The 12,327-nt window shown below is 34.2% G+C and overlaps 1 protein-coding gene across 1 annotated transcript in view; it reads right to left on the bottom strand.

The window, feature by feature from the left end:
- Positions 1-433: 433 nt before the first annotated feature.
- The window catches only part of EXOC5 (exocyst complex component 5), a 51,927-nt gene continuing 40,033 nt past the window's right edge, over positions 434-12,327 (bottom strand). The window contains exons 14-18 of the mRNA XM_045162060.1: positions 8,189-8,309; positions 5,597-5,683; positions 3,640-3,748; positions 3,228-3,443; positions 434-2,609 (exon numbers count right to left, since the gene is read on the bottom strand). Of these exons, the coding sequence (XP_045017995.1) occupies positions 2,421-2,609; positions 3,228-3,443; positions 3,640-3,748; positions 5,597-5,683; positions 8,189-8,309 (722 nt within the window). The 3' untranslated portion in view covers positions 434-2,420. The remainder of the gene's footprint in view (positions 2,610-3,227; positions 3,444-3,639; positions 3,749-5,596; positions 5,684-8,188; positions 8,310-12,327) is intronic.

Raw genomic sequence — 12,327 nt, 5'->3', positions numbered from 1 at the left:
GTGAAACTGGAAAATTATGAAGATTCTCCTTATTCAAAGTTGGCTAAAGTTACTAATGTACAAAGCTCCTTTATCACTACCTAAAATTTTACCATATGCATATGAAGACATTTTACTTATCTATCATCTCTTTTGAGTCATATATATTTGGGGCAAAATTTCATACTGTCCACTAATATGAAAACTACTTTAAAAATCAAATATAACAAATCCAAAGAATGCACACTGTTTTATACAATAAATTTTTTTCTTAAGAGAAATTTTTTGTTCCTAATTTTGATTATATAGTCAAGTATTTTTCTGCTTAAAAAGGAAATGAGAAAACCAATGCCATGAAAAATAAGGAACATCTTAAAAATTCAATAAAAAATAATTTATAAAATTCAGCATGATGTCTTCAAAATGTAAAAATGGAGTGAAATAAAAAAACAACTACAGGGAATTTGTTTATTGAGCAATAATGTTAACACTTCTAAATTAAGTATTCACTTATGAGTTTTCTTTGTTAGTGTCCTATCAATGGTCATAATGGAAAATATTGCACAGAACTCAAATATAAAAATAAAAATTAACAAAATAGCTAAGCAACAAATATATGCTTTACATTTTAAAAATTAATCCAAACAAATTAATTTGAAACACTTCTCTGATGTGGAAGTCTTATAATGTTCTCTCATGTTTTATTTGATATTTTTTCCCTTTTTTTTTTAAAACAAATTGACACTGTGTACAAAGAGTTCAAACGGCCAGTAAAACTACTGCTTTAAAATTGTTGGCTTTAAGTAACAGAGGTATAATTTGAATTCACATCAGAGCTTTCTAAAATGGCAATAGTACAAGCATATGACTTTCTCTAATATCCAAAACCTGTTCTGGCTTTCCTTTGGCTAAGGAACAGAAAACTAGACAGCATTCCAAAGCTGCCACAATTTCCTAAAATGCTTTGATAAATGTTGGCATACTTTATTTCTCTTGCTTACCTTGATAACACTGGGCTAAACAGAAAATGAGGAAAATTCAGTTAAAAGTAACTTAAACAGTAGCTAGCTCACTCTGGACCTGGAAGTTTCGGTAAAGTTGAACATTCAGCAACATATTCTTAAATGTAGTTTTCCAAAATTAGGCCAAAAAGCCTATATTAGAGGAAAAAGAAAAGCCAAAAATGTGTCAAACATTGAAGTTTATCTGTTCCTGGAAGACTATGAATAATACAATGGAAGCTGAAACACTACATACAGCTAAGAACGCATTCTTGCAGAGAAAGTTTATAGTCAATAATTTTTTAAAATTTCCACTTGATATTTAAAATTTTATAAGTGATTTATTATGTCACCATATTAAGCCAACTACACTCAGTAGGAATCACTCCAGAAATGCCTTGAAAAAGATAATGACACTATATATTTAAAAACTACTAGTCCTTACAAAGTTCATCTCTGGACTAGAATACAATGCTGACTATCAATTTCCAATTCCTCTTAAAATAGAAGACTACCTGCATGTTTAGCCATTCCATCTTATTTCAGTTTAGCATAAGGATAAAAATCTTAAAGGACTGCATTGCTGCTAAACACTGCCAATAATTCTCATATGCACCATTTAGTCTATACCTCACTTTTTTACTTCCCTTATAATATTAAAATAATGAATAAATATGGTCCTTTAGTTAACACCCTCTACTTTATCTTAAGTGAAATATAAAATAAGGTAGCTTTATTAATTTCTTGCTAGCATTGGCTTAAAATCTGTTTACCAAATAAGAAACTGTAAACTTTTATTCTTCCTTTTACCCAGAAAGCAGATGTATTTTGATCCACCGCTAATACCTACATACAATGTATTTCATTTTAACATTTTTTTTTGGAATAGTATTACTGTTGTACCTCAGAAAAAATTCAATGAACCAACTACAGAAATTATGCCCAATTTTCAACCTTTGAAATAGGTAAAAAGTTCTCCAGGAAAACTTAAAAATAATCTGATTAACAATTACCAGTGCTGAAAAGGTTATTGAAAATTGATAAATAATAAAATGAGTCTTGCTGTATTTTACCCATCATTAGTGCAAAACAGGAAGCTGAAATTTCCCAATGGACTATGTTAAAGAACATGAACTGGAATACTGGTAACAATCTCATTTACCTTCTGACATCAACATTTTCCAGGATGAAAACAATGACATATAGCTTCATAGAGTTTGAAATTTATATAAGTTCAGAAATGGAATTAAAACTTAAGGAAAAGCAAAATATTCTTAGTATTGTCCAAATTTCAAATAAAACCTCAAGAGTAAGTATGGCTGCTGTTTTTCCAAACAGTCATTTTTCAATAAAATGTTGGCTGTGTCATAAGAAACCTTCTGTGCTTTCTATCAACCAAGGCTTGCTGGAGTACAACACATTTCCCTTGTAAATTCAACCTCAGCTGAAATGTCGAGCAAGGCGGGCAGATCTATAGTCAGCACGAAGTTGTACGAAGGAGTGAAGAATGTTCTTGTCCAAATTAGCAAGTTGTTCTCCTGAGCAGACTTGCTTTAAATTATCTGGGTTTACTACCAGAAGATTGCAAAGTGCATGCAGAGTATCAAAAAGCTGTAATACCAGAGGAATCTGAATTGAGATAAGAGAAGGAAAAAAATATTTCTAGTTTTATAATCAGTTTGTAAATTCTTCTCACTTATGTACTGTCAGGACTTAACTAATGTTAAAGAGTTCAATGTTAGAATTTTTAAAAGCTACCAAAGTGTTAAAAAACTCAAATATTTCAGACATTATATAAACTCAACATAATCTTTCTGAAAAGATTCATATTGTGCCAACTTACTCAAACAGTAATAATCATTTATACTTTTGTAAAGTAGAACTAGTTATCATTAATTTACAGCTTTTTTAAATAATTTAAACATTGGGTGGAAACTAATTTCAGAGAGATATACATGAAGAAAGAACATATTTTCTTGATATATGATATACAGCATTAGTTATGGGCATTAATAAGGTCATCTGGACTATGGAACTAAAATACAGCATTTTCTAAAAGCTCAAAGCAAAAATGTGTTAATACTGACTGGAATAATACTTTTTTCATTTAGGAAATGTCAGATCTGTCTCGTTACAGTATCGACAAAAGTTATAAACTTTCCGCTAATGATTATGTCAGTATACATTTTTATGATCTGACTTATGTTCTTGAACTTATTTACAAGTTTGATATTTGTGAATACATACCTTGAAGTCTTTGGCACACTTCCTATACTCAGCTACATCACAAATTGCTAACATGCCACCCATACAGCTATAGGAATATTGTTGAAGATGCTCATAAATAAGTCGATGAAAACGTACTCCAAGTTCCATCAAAACTGTATCCACATTCTTCCCATCCATGGAATTTTTAATCTTCTCCACTTGTTTCCTTACGTAAGCACAGACTTTAACACAGGCCTGTAAAATTTTTTCTACACTTATTACACAGAAATATGTTATCAGCTTAGCTAAGGAGAAAATACATATAATTTCTCATTAATCTCTAAGAATTAAAAAAAAACACTTGGAGCATAATAAGATACATCAATTAAATATTAATAAGAGTTCGAATAAAGCAGATATTCTTACTAGCGTATTAAATCATTTTACTCACATTAGTATACTGAATCAAAACATTGTTTTCATCTTCTGGCTTAAAATCTGTTTTCTTTTGTTCTGCAGCCAAGATATGCTTCATTTGTCCAATCATACAATTTAATGTCCTAGAGAATTGAGAATACCATGTATTTGATCCATTTAATTTACTTTAATTTGTATTATTTATACTAAATTAAATTTAAATTATTTAATTTCATGTCACCATAAAACTATTTTACTATTGGTATACTTCAGATTTTAAAACAAGTAAATTATAGATCTTGATAGCAAAGAGATCTTAGTTTTATTAGCTTCCTGCTCAAAACACAGGACAAAGATTCATTTGTCCATTACTTTATTTAAAGAAATCTTAAAGATCTTACAAGACTGTCACTAATTCATTTCCTTCACAAGTATATTTGGAGAACGCTTAGGAAGGGAGTAAGATAGAACAACTTATAAGGAATGGCCAAAGTTTGGAAGAACAGGTGAGAAGAACCCAAGTTTCACAGTCTAAGGATAAGCAGGAGGCTGAATAAGTGGTACTGAAGGCCCAGTTGAGAAATGAAGTATGAGTCTGTAATGGCACAAACAATGTCTGAGTTTTGCGACATTCTCCAACAGCAATAAGCCATCCAGTTATCAGAATAACAGAATCTGCATTAATCCAGAGTTTAGGATCTGTAAGATAGCTATGATCAAAGGAAATAAATTTTAGGGTAATTACGAGGGAGTAATTAAAGATATGGAACAAGCAATCTAAGCACTAACAGTGAATAAAACAAAGCTGGGAAAGGACAGATTGGCAAGAACAAACAAAGCTGTAAAGGATAGACTGGCAAAAGGCAAAGATATTTAGAGCTAGAGTTCCTATAAGTAACTTATATTCGTATATGTCTTCTTGAATGGAAGAGAAAAGAGAATTACAGGAAGTAAAAATATGCCCAAACCTGGTAGCATGGGCTTTAGAATTTGAGTTCCAGTTCTACCAGCATTAACTGTATGATCTCTAGCAAACTACTTCATTTCTTTAAGCCTTCACTTCCTCATCTGTAAAATGGAAATGGTATTTCTTACTTAAATGAAATTATACAGGTAAAAATCCTTGTACTGTGCCAGTGAAAGAAAGTGAAAGTAATAATCACCCAGTTGTGTCCAACTCTTTGCAAACCATGGACTGCAGCTCTCCAGGCTCCTAGTCCATGGGATTTCTCAGGCAAGAATACTGGAGTGGTTTACCATTTCCTTCTCCAGGGGATGTTCCTAACCCAGGGACCAAACCTGGGTTTCCTGCATTGCAGGCGAATGAAATTATACAGGTAAAGATCCTTGTATTGTGCCAAGCATATAGCAAATGCCTGATAAATGCTTGATAAACAGATGACTATCATCAGCAACATATGTCCACTACCATCTCAAAAGACAGAATCCACCACTCCATATTATGAACAGGTAATTAACTAAAATAAACATCAAAAAAATTTTCAAATGTAGAGTTTTCACTCAATGGAAATTACTTTTAAAAACTGGTATATTAATTCAATGCATTTCAGATATAAGCCTGAAATCTTCTGGGTTACATACTATTTTTAAGGAGTCTGGAGAGAGGAAGAGGAAGAGGGAAAGGGAAGGGAGGGAGGCAGGGAGAGATGGGGAGAGAAGAGGGAGGATGGGGACAGAGAGAGACAGAGTGTCTACAGCAGCATTTACCAAAAAAAAAAAAAAAAAGATTTTCAAATTGAATTGGTCTAAAGTTAATCTAAACCTGCTGACTTCCATAAATAATAAATCTGGAATCCAATAAAATGACATTATTAGGATGAAATAAATATGTAAAAATAAAATCAAACATTATAGCAGGATAGTGGAATTCAAACAGACTTTTTTCTTGTCTGAAAATATTTTTCATGTTGTTATAATGGTGTTTTTACAAATAAAAAAAAGCAAGAGAAATAGTAAAACTAAAAACTTGCCTATCAATGCCAGTATCCAATTTCATCTCCATCTGTTCAATTATTTCTTTTTTTTTCTGAAGGCATTCAGATAATTTAGGAGAAGAGCTATTGAATGTTTAAAGGGGGAATAAAAATCATATTAGTAACCTTAGAATTCTAAAAGTTTTCACAATTCCTGCTTATTGTTACATACCTAGACACACATACACACACTTAATTTTAATTTGCTTCCAAATCCAAGAAGCATATAAACAGTAATTATTTAGTATTCACTACGCTCAATTCATTACAATAGTCATGATAGGAAAAATTTATCATTTAAAACAGGAGGATTTAGATTTATTATTTTCATCTCTGAGGAGCTATCCCTTTAGAATATAAACATGATTTTGGAATTATTTGGTTTCCTTTTTAATTACATTTCTGGTGTACTAGTAAGAAAAATAACAGGGTCTTGAAACTATAGTAAATTACATTAATTAAAATTTGTAGACTAACACTCAATCCAGTTGTATTTAGCTTTCCTATATTAAAAAAAAAAACCCAACATCTTGGTAGTCATATTTGCCTTCTGAATTTTACCTAAATATCAAATAACACCCAAAATACTAAAGAATATGCAACCTTAATAGTTATATGTGAATTCTTCGCTATGTGGCATTCAATTCAGTTCAGTTCAGTTGCTCAGTCATGTCTGACTCTTTGCAACCCCATGAACTGCAGCACACCAGGCCTCCCTATCCATCACCAACTCCCAGAGTTCACTCAAACTCACGTCCATCGAGTCAGTGATGCCATCCAGCCATTTCATCCTCTGTCATCCCCTTCTCCTCCTGCCCCCAATCCCTCCCAGCATCAGAGTCTTTTCCAATGAGTCAACTCTTCGCATGAGGTGGCCAAAGTATTGGAGTTTGAGCTTTAGCATCATTCCTTCCAATGAACACCCAGGGCTGATCTCCTTTAGAATGGACTGGTTGGATCTCCTTGCAGTCCAAGGGACTCTCAAGAGTCTTCTCCAACACCACAGTTTAAAAGCATCAATTCTTCAGCGCTCACCTTTCTTCACAGTCCAACTCTCACATCCATACATGACCACTGGAAAAACCATAGCCTTGACTAGACGGGACCTCTGTTGGCAAAGTAATGTCTCTGCTTTTGAATATGCTATCTAGGTTGGTCATAACTTTCCTTCCAAGGAGTAAGCGTCTTTTAATTTCATGGCTGCAGTCACAATCTCCAGTGATTTTGGAGCCCCAAAAAATAATGTCTGACACTGCTTCCACTGTTTCCCCATCTATTTCCCATGAAGTGATGGGACCAGATGCCATGATCTTCGTTTTCTGAATGCTGAGCTTTAAGCCAACCTTTTCATTCTCCTCTTCCACTTTCATCAAGAGGCTCTTTAGCTCCTCTTCACTTTCTGCCTTAAGGATGCTGTCATCTGCATATCTGAGGTTATTGATATTCCTCCCGGCAATCTTGATTCCGTGCTTCATCTGTGCTTCATCCAGCCCAGCGTTTCTCATGATGTACTCTGCATATAAGTTTAATAAGCAGGGTGACAATATACAGCCTTGATGTACTCCTTTTCCTATTTGGAACCAGTCTGTTGTTCCATGTCCAGTTCTAACTGTAACTTCCTGACCTGCATACAGATTTCTCAAGAGGCAGGTCAGGTGGTCTAGTATTCCCATCGCTTTCAGAATTTTCCACAGTTTATTGTGATCCACACAGTCAAAAGTTTTGGCATAGTCAATAAAGCAGAAATAAGAGTTTTTCTGGAACTCTCTTGCTTTTTCTATGATCCAGCAGATGTTGGCATTAGAGCTCGTTAAAAAGTAAATTTCCTTTCAAAATGTGATTCAGAGATCACAAGTAATCTATATCTTTGAGATCATTTCTGGACTATTAATTTCTTGGTATATCAATGTTTATAAAAAATGTCGAATTTTATCTTTTATATGAATATTTTTCCTCTTATGACAGTACTACACATACAATTTTATAAAGCATGCTCACATACACGCTACTTTACATAATTCTCATATGCTTCAAAAGTTCACATAAATTGACAGGAAGATATAAACCAAATCTTATTTAATATCTCATCAAAACTTGTCCTACTGATGGCATAAAATTGTTACTGTACATCTTTTCATTATAACAAGTGGGAACAAGCTAGAAGTCACCTTTCATACAGATTTAGGTTTATGACACAGTGTTTTCAAATAAAACAAAATTAATACCACAGAAGGAAGAGAATACAGAAGGCAAGGAAGAAGAGTTTATGTTACTTTTTAAAAATTTTCTTTAAACTTCACATCTTTGAGATAGATATTATTATTTCCATACAAATTACCACACTACATTATTTGCAAATGGTAAATGTTACATACTTGATGTCAAATTTCTGCTCTGAGAGATGAAGGGGAGGGAAGAAGCAGGTTACAAATGCTTACATACACCCTGAGAGCAACTAGGCTGCTTATTTCACACCCTCCTGCCCTGTTTGATGTTTCAGTGAACAGTTATTACCTTTAAAATTTAATATAAAGTAGAATATTATAGTAGTCCTTGAAATACCAATGAAAATCAGACAATTTGACTAACCTTATTAGTGGCATAAGGTGATCATTAAACTGCTTGTCAAAAAGATGAAAAATAGTATTGGCCTGGTGCACAACATCCAAAAAATAGAGATTTGCATTCTTAGAATCTGAAGAAGGAATTCCTAAAGTTGGAAGGCATGTATATGTTAGAATCATATTAAAGAAATTCATCTAGGCAACAGAAAAAAGAATGTGGTTATATATATATATATATAACATGCATAAAAAAGAACTGATGTTTCAATAAGTCAGCAATAATTTTTGTGGACAAAAAGTAAAATTAAGCTCGTTAATAACAAAGTTTTAATGCCAAATTTTCACCATATACTCAAGTCTTCATTGTTTGCTGAGATAAATAAAAAACTAAACTTGTAAGTGAATCATCTTGGACTATACCTTCTCCTTCCCCACCTTCTTGTGCCTAAAGATTCATATGAACCATGAACACACTTCTATTAATACCATTTTTCTTATAACCAGGCCTCATTGTTGGAGAAGGAAATGGCAACCCACTCCAGTATTCTTGCCTGGAGAATCCCAGGGATAGGGAAGCCTGGTGGGCTACCGTCTATGGGGTCGCAAAGAGTTGGACACAACTGAAGTGACTTAGCAGCAGGCCTCATTACCTCTGATAACAGTTAAAATAATTTTCTTATTAGTTCAAATTTCCTTATCTTTTATGCTGTATCTTATGGCCAGAGTAAGGTACTTAACATATTTCACTATGTTCTCGATCTACCATTTCCTCAAAAATATTCAAAGACTTCTCACTGTCAACAAAATAAATTCCTGATTTTCACCATTGTATTCAAGCCACTTCACATTCTGACCACAAAACAAACAGCTGATCTCTTCAGATTTCAGTTTCCTCTTTTGCAAAAGAGTAATAGTTAAATTCCAAGGTGCCTACTAACCATAGACATTTATGTTCCTAGCTAAAATTAAAAGGCATAAAGGGCCACGAGAAATATTCAGAGAAAATGAGAATTAAAAGTTTAATACCTAGAGTTCTTTACAGAAGGATGATTTTTTTTCCCCAAAGTTTTAAAACAAGGTTTTTATTTTCCCACAAATGACAAAATCACAACTGGCAAGAAAACTAAAGTCTCCAACACAAACTTACAAGAGAAAAAAGTAGTCAATACACCTATATGTATTAAATACTAATCCCAGCTATTAATGAAAGACATGAAAGGCAATAGTTATGTATGTCTTTAAATTACTAAATTATTAAAGTTCTTATAGAAAATTCAGTGAGTGTAGAAAAATGGGTATAAGCATATACACCAGTAACAGTATAGATTAGCGGGGAAAAAAATCCTTAGGAAAACAGTTTGTTTATATGCACAGAAATTTTTAAAATTTGTAACACACTTTGATCTGGTAATTTTAGTTCCAGAATTTTATCCAGAAAAAATAATTCAAAAGAAAGAAAACACGGTAAGTTCTACAGAGTTCACTACAGCTGCATAGAAAATGCATAGGAACAGAAGGAATATTCTCATCCTACCAGAAAATTTCCTAAGCCCTTCCAAATTATGAATACTGCTATTAAAATGAAGATGCTAGGCTTCCATACTAAAAAACAAATCCTTCATACCATATGGAATCAAATTTGTTGCTTTTTTATTATCTTCATTAATCTTCCTATCTTTGAGGTAGATATTATTTCAATATAAATGACCACATTAGGTTATTTGCAAATTGCAAATGTTAAATACTTGATGTCAAATTTCTGCTATAAGGAGGAAGGGGAGGCAAGCAGGCTACAAACGTTTATGCACATCCTAAGAGCAACTAGGTTAAAATAATAATAATAAAAAAGTGGGGGAGGGGGAATATAAACCACAAGGTTATTGAATTATAGGTAATTTTGCTTCAACCTTAGAAACTTTAAAGAAAGATGTTACACACAAACATTTTTGAGCATGTGCTATGTGCTTTCTAGTAGCTTCAGTTCAATTTAATTCAGTTGCCCAGTCATGTCCAACTCTTTGTGACCCCATGGACTGTAGCACACCAGGATTCCCTGTCCATCAATAACTTCCGGAGCTTGCTCAAACTCATGTCCATCAAGTCGGTGTTGCCATCCAACCATCTCATCCTGTCATCCCCTTCTCCTCCTGGCTTCAATCCTTCCCACCATCAAGGACATTTTCGATGAGTCAGTTCTTTGCATCCGGTGGCCAAGTATTGGAGCTTCAGCTACAGCATCGTCCTTCCAATGAATACTCAGAACTGATTTCCTTTAGGATTGACTGGTTGGATCTCCTTGCAGTCCAAGGGACTCTCAAGAGTTTTCTCCAACACCATGGTTCAACAGCATCAATTCTTCAGCACTCAGCTTTCTTTATAGTCCAACTCTCACCTTCATACATGACTACTGAAAAAACCATAGTTTTGACTAGATAGCTCTTTGTCGGTAAAGCAATGTCTCTGCTTTTTAATATGCTGTCTAGGTTGGTCATAGCTTTTCTTCCAAGGAACGAGTGTCCTTTAATTTCATAGCTGCAGTTACCATCTGCAGTGATTTTGGAGCCCAAGAAAATAAAGTCTGTCACTGTTTTCATTGTTTCCCTATCTATGCGCCATGAAGTGATGGGACCGGATGCCATGATCTTGGTTTTTTGAATGTTGAGTTTTAAGCCAGCTTTTTCACTCTTTCACTTCCATCATGAGGCTCTTCAGTTTTTCTTCGTTTTCTGCCATAAGGGTGGTGTCATCTGTATATCTGAGGTTATTGATATTTCTCTTTGCAATCTTGATTTCAGCTTCTGTTTCATCCAGCCCATCATTTCGCATAATGTACTCTGTATGTAAGTTAAATAAGCAAGGTGACAACATACAGCCTCGACACACTCCTTTCGCAATTTTGAACCAGTCCACTGCTCCATGTTCAGTTCTAACTGTTGCTTCTTGACCTGCATACAGATTCCTCAGGAGGCAGATCAGGTGGTCCTGTATTCTGATTTCTTTAAGAATTTTCCAGTTTGTTGTGGAACACAGTCAAAGGCTTTAATGTAGTCAATGAAGCAGAAGTAGATGTTTTTCTGGAATTCTCTTGCTTTTTCTATGATCCAACAGATGTTGGCAATTTGATCTCTGGTTCCTCTGCCTTTTCTAAATCCAGCTTGTACATCTGGAAGTTCTTGGTTCACATATTGTTAATGCCTCCCTTGGAGAATTTTTGAGCATTACTTTGCTAGCGTGTGAGATGAGTGCGATTGTGTAGTAGTTTACATTCTTTGGCATTGCCTTTCTTTGGGATTGGGATGAAAACTGACCTTTTCCAGTCCTGTGGCCTGAATTTTCAAAAACTGCTGAATTTTCCAAATTTGCTGGCATATTGAGTACAGCATCATCTTTTAGGATCTGAACTAGCTCAGCTGGAATTCCATCACCTCCACTAGCTTTCTAGGTGCTAGACTACAATGCAATTAAGACAAATAAGATTCCTAACCACGAGAACTTACATGCTATTCTCTCTGCTTAAAATACTCTTTCTCCAAATATTCAATTTATTCCTTCGCTTCATTCAGCTGATTCATGTCTCCTCAGAGGCCTTCTTTGACCATCCTTTCTAAAAAAGCCCTCTTCCCCCTGAATTCCCCATTCTACCTCCCATTACTATTCTCTATTTCTTACTCAATTTTATTTTTATTCACTGTGCTTACTAGTCATTTGTCAATCTTTTCCATAAGAATGTAAGTTCATAAGAATAAGCACTTAAGTATATGTTCAATGAGTGAGGCGAATACCAATGCATGAAAATTTTATTGTAACAAGTGCTATGAAAAAAGTTAATTCAATGATGAAATAATGAGTAACTAGGCTGGGAGAAGTGGGTCACTTTAGCTAGGTCCATCAGCAAAAGACTCTCTAAAAATGTGGCACCTTAGTTAAGATCAGAAGGCTGAAAAGCCAGACATGAGACGAGCTGAAGAAAAAGAAATGGGGGTTGGGAGGGGGGGGACACCAAGTGCAAAGAACCTGAGTGAGGAAAAAGAATAAAGGCCAGAGTGGCTGGGGTAGTGAAGGGAAATGCAAATGAGATGAGGATGAATATATAAGAGGAGGCCAGATCAAAACTATGCTTTTGTAAAGAGTTTGTTGCTGTTTTCCCCCTAAGTGTAATAGGAA

Source organism: Bubalus bubalis, chromosome 11 (genome assembly GCF_019923935.1).
Source record: "Bubalus bubalis isolate 160015118507 breed Murrah chromosome 11, NDDB_SH_1, whole genome shotgun sequence".
In the NCBI taxonomy this organism is placed as follows: Eukaryota; Metazoa; Chordata; class Mammalia; order Artiodactyla; family Bovidae; genus Bubalus; species Bubalus bubalis.
This window is presented reverse-complemented; position numbering and strand designations above follow the sequence as displayed.